Source organism: Prionailurus viverrinus, chromosome C2 (assembly GCF_022837055.1).
Source record: "Prionailurus viverrinus isolate Anna chromosome C2, UM_Priviv_1.0, whole genome shotgun sequence".
Classification (NCBI taxonomy): Eukaryota; Metazoa; Chordata; class Mammalia; order Carnivora; family Felidae; genus Prionailurus; species Prionailurus viverrinus.
This window is the reverse complement of record NC_062569.1, coordinates 32,214,979-32,237,915: the sequence shown is the minus strand read 5'-3', so window position 1 is coordinate 32,237,915 and position 22,937 is coordinate 32,214,979. Positions and strand designations below refer to the sequence as shown.

Sequence of the window (22,937 nt, the reverse complement as noted above, 5' to 3'; positions counted from 1 at the left end):
AGTGAGTGTAAACTCCTTGTTGTACCACTGTGACAAACTAGCTCACACTTCATCTTTGATAGTTCCTTAAAATTTTAGGCTCATATCTTCTTACTCATTTTTGTGGAGACCACCTTTTCTTCTTAGGCTGTGCCATACATGATAGAGCTTGTTTGTTTGATCTCTTCTTGGAGGGGCTTATCTTTGGAATGATAATTACTTCAGTTCAAGATGGGCTCAAGAAAACTTTTGTTGTTGTTGTTGATTCAGCTTATTCTCATTGTTGGTAGATTTCCACATTCTAAGTGAAAGCCAAACCCTATTGTTATGCTTTTGGATTTGCTTTTAATGGTTTTTTTTAAATACAAAAATTAATGTTATGTGGTTGAACCTATTGGTCTTTTATGACTTCTAAATTTTGTATTGTGTTTAGTAAAAGACTTCCTCACCCTGAGAATATTCTCCCATGTTGTCTGCCATTTATTTTTCTTTTCTTTTTTCCTTTTTTTCTTTTTTACTGGTTTTAGGTGTTTTGATTCATTTAGGAATTAATTTTGGTGTAAAGTGCAATATCTGTCTAATTTTCTTTGTAATGAAAAGCCAAATGCACCAAAATCACTCACTGAAAAATTCATCTTTCCCCACTATTTATAATTCTACCATATCAGTAGGATTGATGCCTGTAAGTAGTAGAAAATGTGACCAACAATGGCTTGAATTCACAGGAGTATATTTGTCTTATGCAAAATAAATCTGGGAGTAGGTAAAACATTATTGTACTGCATCTCAGCAGTGCAGAGACCTAGAGTTTTTCCGTCTCCTTCTGTCATTTTTATCTCCATACTTGTCCCCTTGATGGTTGCAAAATCACTGTTGAACATCCAGCATTACACATGAGTTTTAGATCACTGAGAGGGGAAGGGACAAAGGACTGAAGATGTCATACTTACCTAGTCTGGTCATGTTAAAGGCTTTTCCAGAAGCCCCACCTAACCAAATACATGTTTTTTCCTCAGATATTTCTTGCACATTATTTTCCAGACCACTAACGAATCTCCTATCATTAGTAGGACTATTCTTTCCTTCGAATCATTAGCTGAATTGTTTAATTAAGGTAGAAAATATTAGAGGTCTCTGGGTGGCTCAGTCCGTTGAGCATCTGACTCTTGATTTCAGCTCAGGTCATGATCTCATGGTTGGTGAGTTTGAGCCCTATGTCAGGCTCTGTGCAGCAGCAGGGAGCCTGCTTGGGATTCTCCCTCCCTCCCTCCCTCCCTCTCTCTACCCCTTCCTCATTCACGCTATCTCTGTCCCTCTCAAAATAAGTAAATAAACTTAAAAAAAGTATTTGGAGCACCTGGATGGTTCAGTCAGTTGAGTGACTCTCGATTTTAACTCAGGTCATGATCTCACAATTCATAGGTTTGAGCCCTGTGTTGGGCTCTGTGCTTGCTGACAGTATGGAGCCTGCTTGGGATTCTCTCTCCCCTCTCTGCCCCTCTCCTGCTCATGCTCTGTCTGTCTCTCTCTCTCAAAATAAACATGAAAAAAACTTTCTAAAGAAGTATTTAAATTAAAAAAAGAAAATATTAAATATATGCAGCTAATAACTTCACTCATAACTAATTTTCTAGCAGAGTTTGGCCTAGAAAAAACCAAATAGCTATAAAATGAGAATATTCAGGCACCATGTTCACAGAATTTCTCATTCTTTGCCTTGTGAATTTACATTTCTCTACCAAAATGTTTTAGGCTAGAGTAGGAAACCTCTAATTGGGTTCATTGTCAATTTCATGTTTTAAACAAGATGACACAATCTGGTAATATCAAGAGCCCATATTAGATTTTTATTCTTTGAAAAGTTGATAAATCTGCTCTGTAAAATAGAGTTATAGAACCCGTATATTGTAAAACTGGAAGAGATAAGGTTGCAGTTTCGGATGTGAAAAATTAGGTTTGGACTTCTTAATGAAATGCTTATACTTTTGAATCTCTCAATTCTTAAAAATTCTATTTAAAATAACTGAAAGATGCTATATGCTATAGGAATCATGATCAGTTTGACCTGAATTCAGTAGCAGATATCCTTTCTAGTCTAAACTTTTTTAATATTTTTTGTTTCCTACTTCAAATTATCTCAACTAGGATACAAATTGGAATCACTTTTTTTAATGTTGGCTTAGAATAATGAATTAAATTCTGGTTCTCAGTAACAATTTTGAATACTTTATGAATTATTTAGTTGTGGGAGATCAAAACAAACAATAAATACAAAGTCTTCAGTGTACCTTCAATTTCTGTCCACATCTACTTTTGAGAAAAAAATGTTGGTTTATACATAGGAAAAAAACTTTGATCAAATTGATATCATATGTCAAATTTAATAATGTCCTTTTTATCCTTTTTAGGACAGTGGTGATTATCCCCTTACCATGCCTGGACCTCAGTGGAAAAAATTTCGTTCAAACTTTTGTGAATTTATTGGAGTCCTGATTCGACAATGTCAGTATAGCATAATTTATGATGAGTATATGATGGACACAGTAATTTCCCTTTTGACTGGTTTGTCAGACTCCCAGGTCAGAGCTTTTAGGCATACAAGTACCCTTGCTGGTAAGTAACCAACATTTTATTTCTTCTTCAATTAGATTTGTTAAATGTTCTATTCCAGTTAAAATTTATTTAGATTAAGTATTTAAATTAATTGCTGTGCTCCTGAAAAATACCGTCTCTCCCCTCCCCCAAATTCATCTGAATGGCTTATGTTATCTGTTTAGGTAAGATATATGCCGATTTTGATAACTGGCATCTGATTACCTTGAGAATGAAAATGGAAAATTTCTGGCAAATTTCAGCAAATTTGTCTCTCAACATTTAATTACTTTCATATATCATTATTTCATAATTCAGGATATTTTAGGAGTTCATTAGGCCATATTCTTTGATAAACCCCAAAATTAGTAGTTGAAGTTTGAGATTCAGTCTTTTTTTTTAATTACATTGCTTTATTGCTCATTATTATACCTAAGTGTATAAATTTTTATTTGTTTTTATATTTGAAACAATTCCATCTAATTGCAATCACTGCACAGCCAGCATTCTTCTCCTGCTGTAATAACTTGATTGTATCTAACTGTAATGTCTCTGCAGTCAGTTCATTTAGGTCAGCTATAGATAATCTGAGGAATTGACAGATTAGTTTTCACTTTTATTTTCATTTTAGAATTATCTAGAGAGTTCTCAGCTAAGTATATTCATTTTTTCCTTGTTTCTTTCCATAACAAGGCAGTTTTATTAATTTAGCAATTGTTCTATTTTCCCTCAACTACTTTAACTCTGCTTACCTAAAATGACTGTTCTTTTTGATCTGTGATGTCGAGTATACACACGTGTGTGTGTACATGCACCTATGTGTAAATACTCCCAGATTACATCCTTTTTAGTAGCAGTGACTTTATATTCATCTTACACATTATCATAAGAAACGCCACATTTAATTTTGTTAATTACATTTCATCTTGCATTTACATTGTATTTCTCATTTATCAAATATGTTTGAAACATTGGTTCTCAAACTTTTGCATGCATCAGAATCATCTGTGGAGCTTATTAAAACAGATTGCATGGACTTACCCCCAGAGTTTAACTTTAGGTTATACTGATGCTAATACTTTGGGGAATACACATTGCAAACCCCTGGTTTAAAATTTTGTCATATTCTGGCGTAATCAGTTGCCTAAAGCTGTATATTACCTTGGGTCATCCATATTTTTGTCCATTTCTCTTTTTTCATTTCTCTTTTTTTTCTTATTTTAATGTGATTAATCCATATTAGTGTCCATTATTCTTTTAGTTACATGTCTGTATGAAACATGAAACAGTTTAGTAAAACCTTGGATTGCAAGTAACTTGTTTGTGAGTGTTCCCTGAGACAAGCAAACATTTCTAATACATTTTAACTTGATAAATGAACGGTGTCTTGCAATACAGTGTCTTGCAATACGGCATCAGTATGTGACCCCGAATGTCACATGATCATGACTGAGCCAGTGGTTCTTGAAATTTGCTTTGATATACAAGTGCTTTGGATTACAAGCATGTTTCTGGAATGAATTATGCTTGCAAACCAAGGTTTTACTATATTTGCTTTTGAGAGTAATATTTTTCTTATTATTAGGAAAAGAGGAATATCTACCCAATTTTTTTAAAAAGGTAAAATAAAAATACAGTTATATTGCTGAAAAAAATTTCTGTACAGGACACACATCAGATACCTTAAATTCTGTGTTTTGAGAGTATTCCTCATTATTAGGAAGAAAAAGAGATCTTATACCAAAGATCCTTTAAAGATACTGTAAATACACTATTATTTTTAAATTATCTGACGTTATACATTTTCCTTTCTAATTTCATGACTTTTGCTATCTTCTGCATTTTAGTTTGCTCTTTTTTTCTTTATATGTTCTATTTAGTTTTCATCTTACTTCCTCCTATGCAGTAATGCCCATTTAGCTGGTTGTCAGATGCATGGTAAATGCAGCAGTTTGAAATAAATGGAACTAAACATAAAATAGAAATTGCTTCTAAATAGTCCAAGTTGCTCTCATAAAAAGTTTATATTTTCATCTCATAAGACCAGGAGAGAAAGGAGAACCAACAATGGAGGAATGAAGCAATGCCCAATGGAGGGCAAATGTTAAATACTGTCCTGCTGATAGAACTATGAAGTAATAATTTATACTAAAAAGAAAACAAAAGATTTTGCTTACAGATATTGAGAGAGAGAATAACCTGGAGCTTTTCTGTAGGGGCAAGGTACTTCTCTTTAATCCAGAAACCTGTGTGTATTCCGTATAAAAGATTAAATATATGCCACATACTGTATTTAAGAACATAAGAGAATAATATAGAATATTTTGACTTTTAAAATGTCTCAGTTTCCTGAAAAATGCACTTAATTTTCATTTGCATTTGTTCTCCACTACAGTGTAAACAAAGTATTATATTCTTTTACTGACTTTATAATGGTCCATTCCACCTCCTTTCCATTGGCCTGTTTTTAGTGACTTTTATTATTGTTTTTCCCTATTTTTATCCTTTTCGTGACCTATATATGTGTTAATTTTAAATATTCTTAAATATATTTTAATTATGGCTCTTCTGTTCCTTTTGAGTTGAGTAGCTTCCTCCTCCTTCCAGTACCTTTCTGTCTTTCTTTTCCCACAGTTTACCCGTGATCATGATAGCTTTTGAAAATGCTTGATAAATGCCATTTTGTTTTTACCTAAGCTCTTTGTATATCATGATCTAGCCTATTTCAATTTGAAATTATTTTTAAAAATATGATAAGAAAAATGGAAGGAGATCAACATTATATTTCTACTGATTTTTCAAAAGTAGAAACTTAATTTTCAAGTCATTTTCAAATTTACTTCAAAATATTACTATATGACGGGGCGCCTGGGTGGCGCAGTCGGTTAAGCGTCCGACTTCAGCCAGGTCACGATCTCGCGGTCCGTGAGTTCGAGCCCCGCGTCAGGCTCTGGGCTGATGGCTCAGAGCCTGGAGCCTGTTTCCAATTCTGTGTCTCCCTCTCTCTCTGCCCCTCCCCCGTTCATGCTCTGTCTCTCTCTGTCCCAAAAGTAAATAAACGTTGAAAAAAAAAAATATATTACTATATGACTAATTAATGATCGTATCTCCCAAGGCCCAGTTTCATAAAATGTGGGACATATCAATCACCCACCCTTCAACAAAGCACAGAGATCTTACTGAGGACTTAATTCCAGACTAGATAATAATTATCCATATTTTCAAGAATTTTTTTTTTCTCATCTTTGCCCTCCTCTCTTTCTCTCTCTCTCTCTCTCTCTCTCTCTCTCTCTCTCTCTCTCTCTCTCTCTCTTTTTAAGGTATGTATGCAAGGGGCAGATTAAAAGATAATCATTTTTATTCACTTTGCAGGACGAGTCTTGGGGACTAGATAAAATGGGCAGGAACATTTAATCCTCTGCTTCAAAGACTATGTGCATGGACAGTTACAAGGCAGTTATGGCCAGATATGATTATCGGCTTTGGAATAAAATGCTCCTTGACATTGCTTATATCTTAGCTGAGAAGAGAGACAATCAGGTTAGTTGTTCTGTAGGGTACAGATGTGATGAGTTGCAGAGCTTGATAAGTCATCAGAGTGATCTTATCAGTAGCACTTTTAATTGGTTTTCCAGATAACTCATTTTCTTATTCAGTTAAATAATGTGTCCCGTATTGTCAGTGTTTATGCATTGCATTTAATTGTATACTTTTTACCATATTTTTATTGAAAATTTTCATCATTCTGTAGTTCTTTAGGTCTGTTTATTCTACAGTTACAGTAGTCTCGTTTTTCCATTGGAGGTAAACTATGTTTCCTCTTTATTGAAATTCTTTTTGCTGTTAAATTTGAACAGACTGTTAGCTATTACATTTTCTATTTTTCTTATTATTTTTTCTGTTCTCTTAATTGGAATTTTAAAACATGCTCTCCAATTTGTTTGAGGTAGTACTTCAGGTTGCAGTACAGTTTTCATTAACTATTAATCTTTAGAATTAAGTGCCCTTATTTCTGTTCTAAATAGCTTCCTCAGTTGCGCATATTGGAACATAGTTTGTGGATGTAATTTAAATAACATTTTGTCCTTATTTTGGTGGATTTAGAATCTGAGACTGGGCACATTTATTTATTCCTCAATTTGATGAACTTTTCATGAGGTAATAATCTTTTTTCCTCGAAGGTCAAAAAAAAATAGCTTTGTTGTTTGGTGTTATGAAGATAATTCTACTCTCAAAGAATCTTTTTCAGATCTATAGTTACATTATTTTTAGACATTTGCTTTAAAAATGTATGCCAATACTTCATAAAGTGTTTATTTCTAATTTTTGTTAGGTGGTAATTTGTAGGATAAGTAATGTTGATGTAACGTTATTTTTTTTCCTGTTTTCTCACCTATATGATTTTCTATTATATTACAAATAGATTAATATTGGCTACCACTCACTACTAAGGTGAAAATGCTAATTTGGACAAAGAGGATTAAGAACACAAAATTATATTAATAATAGCATGGTGATTTATTCTACTTTTTTCTGAGATGAATTCTGGGAAAATTAGAAAATGTGGTTAAGAGGGGCGCCTGGGTGGCGCAGTCGGTTAAGCGTCCGACTTCAGCCAGGTCACGATCTCGCGGTCCGTGAGTTCGAGCCCCGTGTCAGGCTCTGGGCTGATGGCTCAGAGCCTGGAGCCTGTTTCCGATTCTGTGTCTCCCTCTCTCTCTGCCCCTCCCCCGTTCATGCTCTGTCTCTCTCTGTCCCAAAAATAAATAAACGTTGAAAAAAAATTTTTTTTAAAAAAAGGAAAAAAAAAAAAGAAAAAAAGAAAATGTGGTTAAGATCATCATATGAGAGTCAAGTGGTCTCAGTATGCTGGGTAGCCAGACTTGACCACTGGTGAAGTTAATCGGTCACTCTCAGACCCTTGGGGGAAAAAAACATTTCTTTATACCTTATTGTTTAACATTATTATGTTTACATATAGTTAATTTTATATTGACGTATGATTCATTGCTGATTATCATTTCTTACGAAGTCACAGTCTCTGGACTTCTACTCTGAAGAAATATACAATATATGAAATTGCTTTGCTCTCCAGTCATAGACTGAAAATCACTTTGCATCAGTAAATTGGCATCTTTTCTTTCACTTTCAGTTGCTGAAACCATATAAATATAGTGGTTCACACCAGACTGTCTGGATCCACATCCCTCACTGCCTTTTACTGGTTTGGTAACTTGGACAAATCTTTAACTTTCCTGGCCTCACTTTCTTCACGTGCAAAGTGAGGAATATCATAATAGTGATCTCATTAAGAGAAATTAGGAGAGTCGGGGGCCTAGGTGACTTAGTTGGTTAAGCATCTGACTCTTTTCCGCTCAGGTCATGATCTCATGGTTTGTGGAATTGAGCCCCTGTCATGCTCTATGCTGAGCATCAAGCCGTTTGGGGTTCTCTCTGCCCCTCTCCTGCTCAGGCACACTTGCTCTCTCTCAAAATAAATAAAAAAGATTAAAAGAAAGAAATTAGGAGAGCACAGACCAGTGCCTGACATTTAATAAGCTGTTCCTATTATTGTGTAATGACAAGAAGAGCTAATAGTGTTGGCAGTGTTTCACTTCATTCATGTTTTTATTCAGAATATATTGAACACCTACTCTTAGTAATAAAAGACATTGCCAATGAAGAAATCAGAAACAAATTAGATCTTTCAAAAACTCCTGTTAATAAAAAAATAATTTAAAAAATAATAAAAACAAAACTAATAGCATGCATTTTTATTTTTTGTCTCGTCTTTTATTTTATTTTATCTTTTATTTTAATTTTGTCACAAATTCTCTTTATTACATTCAGTTAAGTGTTTTGGAATTCTTAACTAGACAGAATATTTTTGGTTTCTATGGTTAGGGCTTGAAAATTTTAGGTCTGACATCATCAAAAAGCAGACTATAGAGTATAAATAATCTCTTCATTTTTTCTTATGTTCATTTTTTTATTCTTCTAAAGTCTTACTTTCTCATTGCTTTGTACTTTTACCGTTGTATTTTTTGTTTTGTTTTTTTACTTCATAACCTTTGTTTGTTTTTATTAACCTCTCCCCTAAAGATAACAGTTCCCAGTTTTCCAGAGTTTGTGAATAGACCTTAAGTGTTCTCAATAATTGACAAAATTTGTGAATGCCACTATATCTCTAGCTGTATCTGTAAAATACAGTAAACTTTAAAAATGCAGTGATATAAATATTTACTTCAAATATGTAAATATAGGTATCTATAGTAATGTGTTAAGTTTTCTAGTTAACTATCATTTTCTTAGGTTTATCTTTTTCATCAGATATGAAAATTAGCTTTCTTTTGGGGGCCAGCTTTTATAAAGAAATCATGGTTTTAAAATCACTTTACAAACATTGCTTATCATTATCTATTAGCTTGGTGACCTTAGACAAATCACTTCTGTGCCTCACTTTCCTCATCTGTATACTGTTAATACTAATAGTCCCATCTTGTAGGAATGAAAGGCTTAAATGAATTTGTGTTAAATGTTTAACATATAAAAGTCACCCAGTAAAATTGATACTATAACTACAACAGAATGACAGAGCTTACTTGGCTTAGTTCTAAAGAGGGCAGAGAAATTGAGAAAATTTTTTGTATATATTTCATTAACATTTCCATATTGTACATTTAAATGTTTTCTGTGCATATAAAATTACTATAGTGATATATTCAGAAAAGGAAAAAAGTACAAAAATAAAAATTACCCATAGTTCTACTTATCATTGTGCCCAGAATATGTTTGTAGTTCCTTTAGTTTTTTTCCTCATAAGCATAGTTTTGAGGGTTTTTTGTTTCATTTTTAAGCAAATAATAGTATCAATTTTATAGCATGTATTTGCTGTGCTTTTAATTTTTATAATCATGTATGATAAGGCAGGCTCATTTTCTAAAATCTTGATGTCCTTTAAGTTTCTTAACTTTTCTGCTATTATTTGAATCCTTCATCTTTTTTTTGGAAAAGATGGTGACCTATTTTTGGAAAAGAGAGTGACCTGTTAACTTCACCAGCGGTCAAGACTGGCTACCCAGCATACTGAGACCACTTTTCCATCTTTCCCTATCATCTTTTGCTTTCTTTCTTAATTTATTCTCTTCTTTTTGGTTAGCTTATTTTTTGATAGCTTTGAAAAGAGGTATTGGAGAAGTATATATTTGAGATTTTACATGCCTGAAAAGTATATTATATACTCATGTTTAATTCTCTGACCCAATATAGAATTCATTATTGAAAATTATCTTCAGAATTTTTCCTCTAGCTTCCATTGTTGCTGATTATCATTTCTTAACAAGTCAGAAGTCCAGTGCTGTTTCAGCTTCTGATTCTGATCCTGTTTCTTTGGAAGCTTTTAGATTTTTCTCTTTATTCCTGGTGTTCTGAGATAGCATGGTGATACACTCTGATGTGTATTTATTTTTTCCCTGTCATTATTCTTGGTACTCTTTTTTGAATACCTATTGCTTAGATATTAATCTCTTTAATCAATCCTCAGTGTCTTATTATTTCTCTTCCATTTTCCATTTCTTAGTGTTTTTTTACATTTTTCTTATACTTCCTCAAATTTATTGAACTTAATTTTGACCATCATATAAGTTTCCTAAGAGTTCTTTCTCCAGGTTTTTTTTTTAAGTATTAGTTCATGGATGTAATATCTTCTCTTATATCTTTGATACTGTTCATTATTATTACTCTGAAGTTTTTTCTGCTCCCTACTCTTTTTTTCTGATTCTCTGCTCCAATCACTCTCTTTCATGTTGGAACCTTTCCTCAAATAGCTATTTCTTGGTATTCTGTTGCTTAGAATATGGCACTACAAAGGCAGTTAACAGAGGGGCTGTGTGTGTCTCTGTCAATGTGTTGTATTTGACAGGGTAAGGCAGTGGCTTTGTCTTCTTTGGTGAGCATCACTGTAGGACGGTTGTGTGGTCACCTGGCATTTTCATTGTAGACCCTAAACTGTTGATAATTATTTTCCCTGGGAAAGTGCAGCTTCTTTGCAGGAGGATCTTTCAATCTACTTAAGTTTAGTTGCTGTCTACCATTTGGGAGTTTGGCAGGGTGAAGCAGCATCCAGGGCAATCTGGATTTCACTTATATCCCTCTGATTTGTTTGATGATTCCAAATCTCTCGATAATTTTGTTGAGAGAATAAACTTTCTGGACTTTCAAGATGGGTGTGTGGGGGAAAAATTGCTTGACTGCCCTAGGTTGTTGGAGTAGAGCCTTAGGGATTTAATTACTTATTTTATAAACTTTGATTTTAGACCTTACTTCCCTCCTTCTTCTATGGAACCTGGTATTTCTAATTCCTGAATGCTTCTGGGTTCTGCAGAATGAAATGTTTGTTTGTGTGTTTTTTTCTTTTTTATCTTCTTTTAGATATACCTAGTTATATTTCCTTTTTTGACCACTTGGTGTGATTTGTATGCTCTCTGCTTATTTTCCTGCTTTCCATGTACACATACATACATATATTATGGTTTGGGTTTACTAGTATTTTTCTTAATTTATTGAAGGTGAAATTTGTTTTCTCCTTATTATTTTGGTTGGGTTTTAAGAGATAAAGGGAATGGTTAAATCTCTATCTTATGGGGGTGCCTGGCTGGTTTAGTCAGTAGAGCATGCAACTCTTAATCTCAGGGTCATGAGTTCGAGGCCCATGTTTGGCATAGAGTTTGCTTAAAAATAAAATTAAATGAAAAATTAAAAACAAACTTATTTGTAAAGTGGAAGCTTTTTGTAAGCTTTTTTGTTTGTTAAAATAAGCTTTTTAAAACTAAAGGAATATAATCATCCCTCTTTTAAAAATATAGTTTGTCAAACATATTTCAAACATATTTCTTTGGTATACAGTATTAGTTTTCAAAAGTGTATTTCAGGGGCATCTGGGTGGCTCAGTTGGTTAAACGGCCGACTTTGGCTCAGGTCATAATCTTGTGGTCCATGAGTTCGAGCCCTGCGTCAGGCTCTGTCCTGACAGCTCAGAGCCTGGAGCCTGTTTCAGATTCTGTGTCTCCCTCTCTCTGACCCTCTCCTGTTCATGCTCTGTCTCTCCCTGTCTCAAAAATAAATAAACATTAAAAAAAATTTTTTTAAAGTGTATTTCAGAAATAGATCATTAAATATAAATGCAGTTTTTTAGATTTTGTTTTTATGTTTAGGAACACATAAATATAAATTGTTGGATATTGATTGAAAGAGTTGATGTCTACAATCTTAATTTCAACCATCCCATTTGCCAATAACCACTTCTTTTTGTTTCAGTGTTTTTCCTCTGTGTTCCCAATTCCAGTATTGTTTTTCTTTCATTGGGACTTCAGATCCTTTGATGCCATATTTTTAGTGTTCTTCACACCATTTCCTCATTTCCTCAGTTTTCCTAGCATAGATCATTTTCAACTAGATTTATTATAATCCTGTCTGTCTTCATATCCTCAACATCCTTGCCTCTGTTTCCATCATGCCTCCTTTGAAAACCCTATATTACCACCTGCTCCGTACCTGTACCAGAACGCTTGAAAGTGGCTGAAGAAAAACATATACTTGTAATGGCTAGGCTTTAGATTTTTCTCACACGTGGACCTTTAATGTTGCCTAGAAATCCCATTACAGCATTCTACTCCATATTATTCCTACTTTCTTACAGGATTATTTCATACCTTCTCCTCAGACCTATAATATCTCCTATTACCTTTTTTTCACACTTAGCTGATTATTTTAATTGCTTAATAGAGTCGACAGAGAATTCTTCAAGGATTAAACCTACTAATCTAGGTGCAGCTATACCCATATTCTCTACTTTTTCTCTTACTACAGTTACTTCTAAGGTCAGTCCTTGCCTTTGTTCAGTAGATCTGAGCCCTGTTCTCTCCCTCAAGAACTTTGCTCTTTTCTCTCTACTGGCTTCAGTTCCCCCTTTTTATTAGATAATTCTTATCATTATACTAATATGCCGTAGTTGCTCTTATCTTTTAGAAACATTCTCTGTTAGTTAAGGCTCTCTAGAGACACGGAACCAAGAGAAGATGTATTTACTGATACATACATACATACATACCCGCACACGCATATATATTGAGGAGGGGGAGGGGTTTTTAAAGTTTATTTTTAATTATTTTTTTTTCTCAGAAGACAAATGTTTTAATAATGAAATTCTTTTTTTCCAAAATTTTATGGTGTAGTATTGGTTTCAAGAATAGAATTTAGTGATTTCATCACTTACATATGACTCCCACTGCTCATCATACCTCCTTAATACCCGTCACTGGGTTTTAGCCCATCTACCACCAACATCTTTCCTTCAACCCTCAGTTTGTTCTCTGTTGTTAAGAGTCTTTTATGATTTGCTTCCCTCTCTTTTTTTTTCTTTCCCTTCCCATATGTTTGTCTGTTTGGTTCCCTAAATTCCACATATGAGTGAAATCATGTGTTATTTGCCTTTCTTTGACTGATTTATTTCTCTTGGCACTATTTCTCTTATACAGTATAGATCCATCCACATCATTGCAAATGGCAAGATTTCATTCTTTTTAATGGCTACTATTCCATTGGATATGGATGGATGTGTGTGCGTGTATGTGTACACATTCATCAGTCAATGGACACTTGGGCTATTTCCATAGTTTGGCTGTTGTTGATATTGCTGCTGTAAACATCGGGGTGCATGTATCCTTTCAGATCTGTATTTTTGTATCCTTTAGATAAATACCTGGTTAGTGCAATGGCTGGATCATAGGGTAGTTCTTTTTTTAATTTTTTGAGGAACCTCCATATGGTTCTCCTTAGAGGCTGCACCAGTTTGCATTCCCACCAACAATAGAAGGGGGTTCCCCTTTCTCCACATCCTCACCAACATCTGTTGTTTCCTGTGTTGTTAATTTTATCCATTCTGACAGGTGTGAGGTGGTATCTCATTGTGGTTTTGATTTGTATTTCCCTGTTGGTGAGTGATACTGAGCATCTTTTTATGTGTTTGTTAGCTGTCTGGCTGGATGTCTTCTTTAGAGAAATGTTTATTCATGTCTTCTGCCCATTTCTTCACTGGATTATTTATTTTTGGGGTGTTGAGTTTGATAAGTTCTTCATAGATTTTGGATACTAACCCTTTATCAGATACGTCATTTGTAGATATCTTTTCCCATTCAATAGGCCACCTTTTAGTTTTATTATTTCCTTTGCTGTGCAGAAGCTTTTTATCTTGATGAAGTCCCAATAGTTCATGTTTGCTTATGTTTCCCTTGCTTCCAGAGATGTGTCTATTAAGAAGTTGCTCCAATGAAGTCAAAGAGGTTGCTGCCTGTGGTCTCCTCTGGGATTTTGATGGTTTCCTATCTCACATTTAGGTCTTTTATCCATCTTGAAGTTATTTTTGTGTTTGGTGTAAGAAAGCGGTCCTGGTTCATTCTTCTGCATGTTGCTGTCCAGTTTTCCCAACATCATTTGTTGGAGAGACTCTTTTTTTTTCCATTGGATATTCTTTCTTGCTTTGTTGAAAATTAGTTGACTGTGTAGTTATGGGTCCACTTCTGGGTTCTGTATTCTGTTCCATTGATCTATATGTGTCTGTTTTTGTGCCAGTACTTTATTGTCTTGATGACTACAGCTTTGTAATACACTTGGAGTCTAGAATCATGATGCTTCCAGCTTTGCTTTGCTTTTTCAGGATTGCATTGGCTAATCAGGGTCTTTTGTGGTTCCATACAAATTTTAGGATTGTTTGTTTTAGCTCTGTGAAAAATGCTCATGGTATTTTGATGGGGATTGCATTAAATGTGAAGGTTGCTTTGGTTAGTATAGACATTTTAACAATGTTTGTTCTTCCAATCCATGAGCATGGAATGTTATTCCATTTAGTTGAGTCGTCTTCAGTTTCTTTCATAAGTGCTTATAGTTTTCACAGTATAGATTTTTGACCTTTACTTCTTACCTCTGGCCAGGTTTATATCCTACAGGTTTTGGTTTAGTTGCAAATGGGATAGATTCCTTGATTTCTCTTTCTGCTTCTTCATTATTGGTCTTTAGAAATGCAACTTATTTATGTATGTTGATTTTATATCCTGCAACTTTACTGAATTCATGTATCACTTCCAGCAATTTCTTGGTTGAATCTTTTGGGCTTTCTACATAGAGTACCATCTCATCTGTGAAATAGTGAAAGTTTGACTTCTTCCTTGCCAATTTGTATGCTTTTTACTTCTTTCTATTGTCTGATTGCTGTGGCTCATACTTCCAGTACTGTGTTAAATAGCAATGGTGAGAATGGACATCCCCGACTTGTTCCTGACCATAGAAGAAAAGCTCTCAATTTTTAATTGAGGATGATATTAGCTGTGGGTCTTTTATATATGGTCTTTATGATGTTAAACTATGTTCTCTCTATCCCCGCTTGATTGAAGGTTTTTATCAGGAATGGATGCTATACTTTGTCAAATGTTTTTTCTGCATCTATTGAGAGGATCATATGGTTCTTACCCTTTTTGTAATGTGGTGTATCATGATGATTGATTTGTGATTTCATTGTAGAAATCTGTACTGTACTGTAGATTTCATTTGTGAGAATTTTGTTCACAATTTCTGCGTCCATGTTCATCAAGGATACTGGCTGTAATTCTCTGTTTTAGTGGGATCTTTGTCTGGTTTTGACATCAAGGGAATGCTAGCTTTGTAGAATGAGTTTGCAGTTTTTCCTTATTTTTCTATTTTTTGGAACATTTTGAGAAGAATAGGTATTAACTCTTTAAAACATTGGTAGAATTCCCCTAGGAAGTCATCTGGCCCTGGACTCTTATTTGTTGAGAGTTTTTTGATTACTGACTCAATTTTTTTGCTGGTTATGGGTCTGTTCAAATTTTCTATTTCTTCCTGTTTCAGTTTTGGTAGTTTGTATGTTTCTAGGAATTTGCTCATATCTTCCAGATTGCCTAGGTTTTTTTTGCATATAATTATTAATAATGTTCTCTTATAAATGTTTGTATTTTTATGATATTGGTTATGATCTTTCCCCTTTCATTTGTGATTTCATTTATATGGGTTCTTTTTTTTTTCTTTTTGATAAGTCTAGTCTACTGGTTTATCACTTCAAGGAAACAGTTCTTATTTTCATTGATATGATTTTTTTGTTTCTATATTTATTTATGCTCTGATTTTATCATTTCCCTTCTTCTGCTGGCTTTAGGCTTCATTTCCTGTTCCCTTTTTTTTAAGGTTATTTAGTCTGAGAGAGAGAGAGAGAACGAGAGAGTGTGCATGTACACGTGCAAGAGGAGGAGGGGCAGACACAGAGAGAGAAAGAGAATCAATCCTAACCAGGCTCCACACTGCCAGTGCAGAGCCCAAGGCAGGGCTTATATTCACAAAACTGTGAGATTATGACCTGAGCCAAAGTCAGATGCTTAACCAACTGAGCCACCCAGGTACCCCTTGCTTTTCCTTTTCTAGATCCTTTAAGATATAAGGTTAGGTTGTGTATTTGAGACTTTTCTTGCTTCTTCAGTTAGGCCTATATTACAATATACTTCCCTTTAAGACTGACTTTGCTGCAACCCAAAGGTTTTGCACTTTTGTGTTTTCATTTTCATTTGCTTCCATGTATTTTTTAATTTCTTCTTCAATTTCATGGTTAACTCATTTATTCTTTAGTAGGATGGTCTTTAATCTCCATGTACTCGTGGTCTTCCCAAATTTTTTTTGTGATTGACTTCAAGTTTCAAAGCTTTATGTTCTGAAGATATGCATGGTTTGATCTCAGTCTTTTTACTTGTTGAGGGCTGATTTGTGACCCAGTATGTGATCTGCTCTGTAGAATGTTCCATGTGCACTCGAAAAGAATGTGCATTTGCTGCTGTAGGATGAAATGTTCTGAATATATCTGTTAAGTCCATCTGGTGCAGTGTGTCATTCAGAGCTGTTGTTTCCTTGTTGATTTATGTTTTGATGATCTGTCCATTGTTGTAGGTGGTGTGTTAAAGTCCCCTAATATTATTGTATTATTACCATTGAGTTACTTTGTATTTGTTAATAATTGATTTATGTATTTGAATGCTTTCATGTTGAGGGCATAAATATTTATAATTGTTAAATCTCCTTGATGGATAGACTCCTTAATTATGGTATAATACTCTTCTTCATCTGCTATATTCTTTGGTTTAAAATCTTGTTTGTCTCATATAGGTATGGCTGCTCAGGCTTTCTTTTGGCATTCATTAGCATTATATATGGTTTTTCATCTCATCACTTTCAATCTGCAGATGTCTTTAGGTCTAAAATGAGTCTCTTATAGGCAGCATATAGAAGGGTCTTCTTTTTTTATCCATTTTAATACTCTTTGTGTTTTGATTGGAGCATTTTGTCCATTTACATTCAGAGTAATCATTGAAAGGTATGAATTTAGTGCCATTATGCTACCTATAAGGTTGGTGTTTCTGATGATGTTCTCTGTTCCTTTCTAGTCTTTGTTGCTTTTTTGGTCTTCTTTTCCCCCGACTCAAGGAGTTCCCTTTAATATTTCTTGAAGGTCTGTTTACTGGTCATGAATTCCTTCATTTTTTGTCTGGGAAACTCTCCTTTTACTCTGATTGCCTTGCTGGATAAAGTATTCTTGGCTGTGTACTTTTCCCATTTAGCATGTTGACTATATCATACTACTCCCTTCTGGCCTGTCAGTTTTCTGTGGACAGATCTGCTGCGAACCTGATCTGTCTTCCCTTGTATGTTAACAACTTTTTTTTTTCCCTTTCCTCATTCAGGATTCTTTCCTTGACTGTGTATTTTTGAACTTCACTGTGATATGTCTTAGTGATGGCAGCTTTTGTTGAATTTAATGGGAGGTCTCTATGCTTCTTGTTTTTTGATGTCTGTTTCCTTCCCCAGATTAGTGAGATTTTCAGCTATAATTTGCTTAAATAAACCTTCTGGTCCTTTTTTTCTCTTCATTTTCTGGGACTCCTGTGATACAAACATTATAATGCTTTAAGGAGTCACTGAGTTCCCTGAGTCTACATTTGTGATCCAATACCTTTCTTTCCTTCTTTTTCAGCTTGATTATTTTCCATAGTTTTTATCTTTTGTATCACTGATTTGCTATTCTGCTTCATCCATCTTCATTAGCATTGCATTCATTTGGCTTTGCATCTTGGTTATAGCATTTTTTTATTTCTTCCTGACTAGTTTTTAGTTGTTTTATCTCTACAGTAAAGGATTCTGTAGTGTCTTCTGTGCTTATCTCAAACCCAGCTAGTTTCCTCATGATTACTGTTTTAAATTGTGGTTCAGATATCTTACTTTTATCTGCATTGATTAAATCCTTGTGACTTCTCTGTTCTTTCTTTTGGGGTTAATTCCCCTGTCTTCTTATTTTGTCTGGGTTACTTTCTGCATTTGATTGTTAGGAAAGACCGTTGTACTCTTCCAAGTAATGGCTATATTAAGACGAGGTTCCCCCCCACCAGCCCCCAGAAAAGGAAGCTAGATTCTAGGTGTGTTTTGGTTTGTTTGTTAAAAGAAGCTAGATCCAAGGGTGAAACAAGAATGAAGATAGATCCTGTTTCCCCTCAAACTGAAGCTTTCCAACACTCTGTGATCAGTAGACTTGGTGCGTGCAAGGGGTCTGTGCCAGGGAGATGTATTTCAGTAAGTTGGCTGACATAATTGTGGGAACTGGCAAATTTGAAATCTGTGTAGGACAGCAAGCTAGAGGGAGGTTGGAGTTGTACAGCCCTGATGCAGAATTTCCTTCTCCAGGAAACCTTAGTTTTTTCTTCTTAAGGTATTCAACTGACTACATGAAACCCACCACCTTTTTGAGGATATCTCCTCTACTTAAAACTGGCTGATGTCGCTGTTAACTATATCTATGAAATACCTTCACAATAACACCTGGATTAGTATTTGATTCAATAACTAGATACTGTAGCCTAGCCAGGTTGATACATAAGACTGACCATTACATTCTCCCTTGTTTCCTCATGCCTTTCTTCCTACAGTCCTAATACTCTCCTTTTCTTCGCAGCAAATCTCAATTATTTATGTTCACTCCTTTTTGTCTTCTTAATTCTCTTTAAATACACTCCAGTCAGATATCTGTTTCTGCCACTTCAGTGTTTCTGTTCTTAGTCAGCAGTTACCTCTTTATTGTCCAAATCACAGGGAAGCTCCCAGGTATTATGTTTCTCTCTCAGTAGACATAGCTCCTTCTTCCTTCTTAAGTCACTGTCTGAACTTGTTCTCTGGAATACACACTGTCATAATGGATCTTAAAAAGCTAAACTGTAAATACTGAATTATCTCAGAACTCAGTCTTCAGACCTTTTTGTCTTTCCTGTCTTTATTCACTCTTTGGTGAATAAAGTGAAAACCAATTCCATAATTTTATTATTTTTGTTAGAAAATAATGATGGTGGAAGAGGTAATATAGTCACATGATTTATATATATGGTAAAATGTCATTCACCCATGGCTCTGAGCTATCAAATTATCTTCTTGAAGGCAACCAAATTTGGCAGTCTCATAAATTTTTTTCCAAAGATTATGAATATAATAGCACATACATATTGATTGAGAGGCAGTATGTGATATAGTGCTTAAGAACTTGGACTGTGGAGCATAACTCCCTGTAATCAAATTCTGTCTCTGCCCCGTTGCTGGCTGTGTAACTTTCAAGTCTCTTAGCTGACCTTGGTCTCAGTTTTCTCCTATGTACAAAAAGAATAGTTTTAATATACTTACTTGTTTGAGTTATGAGGTATAAATGACTAAGTATGTGTAAAGAGCTTACAAGAGTGGCACATAAAAATAAATAACATTCCTTTTTTTCATAAATGATAGCTTTGTATACATACTCACAAGCTTCTTGCTTTTTTTTCCCCCATCAACAAATGTCTTGATAAGCTTTTCTTTTCAGCACATAAATCATGCCTCATTTTTCATTGGATGATGTGTTGTTTTATTTGCTCTAAATAATGTCTTTGATGATGACTTCAAATATATATCTACTGGATATTTCCACTTAGATACCTAATAAAATCAAAGCTTTCTAATTACCCTTGTCTTTTCTTTTGATCTTATTTTCCTACATTATAATCTATAATTTTTTTTTTTAGCTAAATCTTCAGAACCTCTCTACCTATTGGTTAACACTTTACTTCACGCCAGCATTGTTGTACTGAGTTGATGAAAGCCAACAACTTGAGAATCATTATTCCAAACTTTTGGCAAAATATTTTCAGCTCCTAGTGTTCTCCTATTTAGTCTTCCTTCTTCCACTTTTACTCTTCTATAATCTGTTCGCACAGCGGTTTTAAATGCAAATCAAACTATTTCTCACCCAGACCATATTTTCTGGTGGGTCTTATCTGCTTTAGATTTAATTCCTGAGTTCTGACTAGATTCTAGTAGAACTCTTGTAAACTGGTCTCTTGATTTCTCTCTTACTCTCATCTCCTGCCTCTGTTTCTGTGCTTCAGCCACATTAAATACCTTGCTCTTTTATGAGTGTCCTCTTCATAACAATTTATCTTATAACCTTTGGACTCCTTTTCCCTGGAACAATGTTCTGTCATATAATCATATACTCATCCCTTCACTTAATGGTCAAATATGAACTCTGCAGAGAGGCCTTCTTGCCTGTGACTACCCTTTTTACCATACTTTTTTTAAAAATTCTGTATTTTTCATTATAGATTTTCTATTAACTGGCATACTTTTTTCGTTTGTATATTCTGTATTAGTTTATTATGTTCACTAACTTAGAATGTAATAACCATGAAGATAGATACTCTAATTCACTTCTGTACTTCTAGTTTGTAGTAGAATAGTGGTTACGTACATACTGGATTGATAGGTGAATGAGGAAGCACTAAATAAGTTTTTATTAAACTCTATGGTATTAAGGCTAGTTTTTTAATTACCAGTCTTTTACAAGCTAATACTTTTGTAAAATGCAAGCAAATGAATTATATGTTTCTTAGTGTCATATTATTAGTCAGTAGACATACAATCATTGTCAGATTGTTAAGAAAATTTCTAAAAACTTACTTTCGAATTGTACTGATAATCAACTGTGAATAAACCATTTGTGGTCAGCACCTATTTGCAGACCATACTATGAGTAGCACAGCATTAAAACAGGTTTGCCCTTCTATACCCAGTAGTTAAAATTTGAAGGCTAAATGAAGTATTCTTCTCTTCGGTAAACAAGGAGAAACTACTTCATAGCCAGTGTCACAGGACCAGGCTGAATTCCTGTAGGATTATTAATTTATAAAATAATTCCTTTAGTAATACCAGTGAAATTTAATTAGTGCTCACTCTATGTAGGAATGAGTGTTTTTCACTGGACTCAGACATCACAGTCCCCATGTTATGTATGTGTCATTAAATTAGCAGTCTCTCAGTAGCCATTTATTTGCTAATTGTTGGTAAATGAAATGAAAATTTCAGTTGAAATTTGTTTTACAGATCAATAAGCATTTTATCTCAGTAAATACTGTTATATCCTGTCTTTTTGTGAAAACATATTGACCATTTTGCATTATGTTTATATGTCTAGGATGGGAAGAGGGTCATTACACAGTGACAGTTGGCGTGTGGGATCTGGGTTCATAAGGAGATATGTAGCTAAAAGCAAAAATCATTAAATTGAAGAAAATTTGTGTCTCAGCTTCCACTAAGGAATTCCATCCAGGGTTGGTGTTAATTTTAAAGCTTTTCAACTCGACATATAAGTCATTTTGTTTTGGGGACCTGGAGGTATATCCTGAATTAAAACTCCAAAGGGTATGATTTTGTATGCTCAGGACAAACTCTTATTACACTTTTATCCATGACTTTGGGCAGTGTGAATGCCCCAGATCCCCCTTTTCTTTGAGCTATTCTCCTTTTTTATACAGATTAATTTAAAAAGTACTTTTAGGGGTGCCTGGGTGGCTTAGTCGGTTAAGCATCCAACTTCGGCTCAGGTCATAATCTTGCACTTCATGAGTTAGAGCCCCACCTCTGGCTCTGTGCTGACAGCTAGCAGCCTGCAGCCTGCTTTGGATTCTGTCTCCCTCTCTCTCTTCCCCTCCCCGCTTATGCTCTGTCTCTCTTTCTCTCTTTTAAAAATAAATAAACTTTAAAAAAAAAAAGTACTTATAACTTTCACAGTATCATCAGATACCCTGACAGTGTGTAAAATATTGTAAAATCACTAGCCTGTATTTTGAAACACGAGAATATTTCTCAACTTACTATTGTGAGACACTGTATCTTAGGAAAAAGTATTTTAATTAAATGTATTTCTAAGTAGTCACTAACTTAAATATATTTGTTTACATCTTGTCTTATATTTTAGCTTAAAGGCAGCAATCACTATTAACATGGAGTTGCCAAAAAGCAGAGTTTCGGGTTAACATTATATATATATATATATATCTGTATTTCAGGGTTTGGGAGCTAGGCTATTCACTGAGAACAAACCATCTTTTTGGGTAAGGGCCGTGAATTGATTGTAAATATCTAAGCCATCTTTGAAGTGTCTAAAGGTATTAAAGATGCAATTGTATACACAGAACTCATGGGCAGGAGAAAAACCTAACATGCATGTTTGAAGGTCGGGAAGAGGAGGTGTTAAATTCTTCCTGCTGCTAATTAGGATGGAGCTGATTTTAAGGAGGAAAATGTTGTGAACTAAGCTATAGAGACACTAAGGCACAGAAAATTATGTTGCAGCCTAAGATCGTGACTTTATTTCTATAAAGTTAAGTTTTCTTTTTTTAATTTGTTATGCCAGAGTTGTAAAAACATAGAAACTGACTAGTTTGTTTCCTTCACCCATTTCCATTATAAATTTGTTATCTTACGGATGAAAATCTGATTAATAGGTGAAAACCGTAATCTTCCTTTATTTCATAGCCATGAAGCTCATGACTGCGTTGGTGAATGTTGCCTTAAACCTCAGTATTCATCAGGATAACACACAAAGACAATATGAAGCTGAGAGAAATAAAATGATTGGGAAGAGAGCCAATGAAAGGTTGGAGTTACTTCTTCAGAAACGCAAAGAGGTAAGTTTCATACTATCTTAAGGTATGTGTGATTTTGTTTTTTGTTTGTTTGTTTTTGATGGGGCTGCGTGTGGCTGTGTGTGTGAGAGAGAGACAGAGGGACAGAGGGAGGGAGCAAGTGTGTTGTATGTATTTTAAAATATTTAAGTCAGATGTGTGATCTCAAGGTTTCAAATTAAACTGGAATGTTTAGCCATTGATTATCTGAGTGCTGTCTGATGGCTGAAGAGAATCATAAAACAATCCTATGTTTGAAAGAAGGTAGTCTAGGGGTCA

The 22,937-nt window shown here is 34.5% G+C and overlaps 1 protein-coding gene across 2 annotated transcripts in view; it reads left to right on the top strand.

Annotated features, from left to right (window-relative positions):
• STAG1 (stromal antigen 1) overlaps positions 1-22,937 on the top strand; it is a 403,550-nt gene that overhangs the window by 234,135 nt on the left and 146,478 nt on the right. For both annotated transcript variants that reach the window (XM_047874276.1, XM_047874277.1), the window contains 2 exons: positions 2,388-2,592; positions 22,510-22,661. In XM_047874276.1, coding sequence (XP_047730232.1) covers positions 2,388-2,592; positions 22,510-22,661 — 357 coding nt within the window. The remainder of the gene's footprint in view (positions 1-2,387; positions 2,593-22,509; positions 22,662-22,937) is intronic.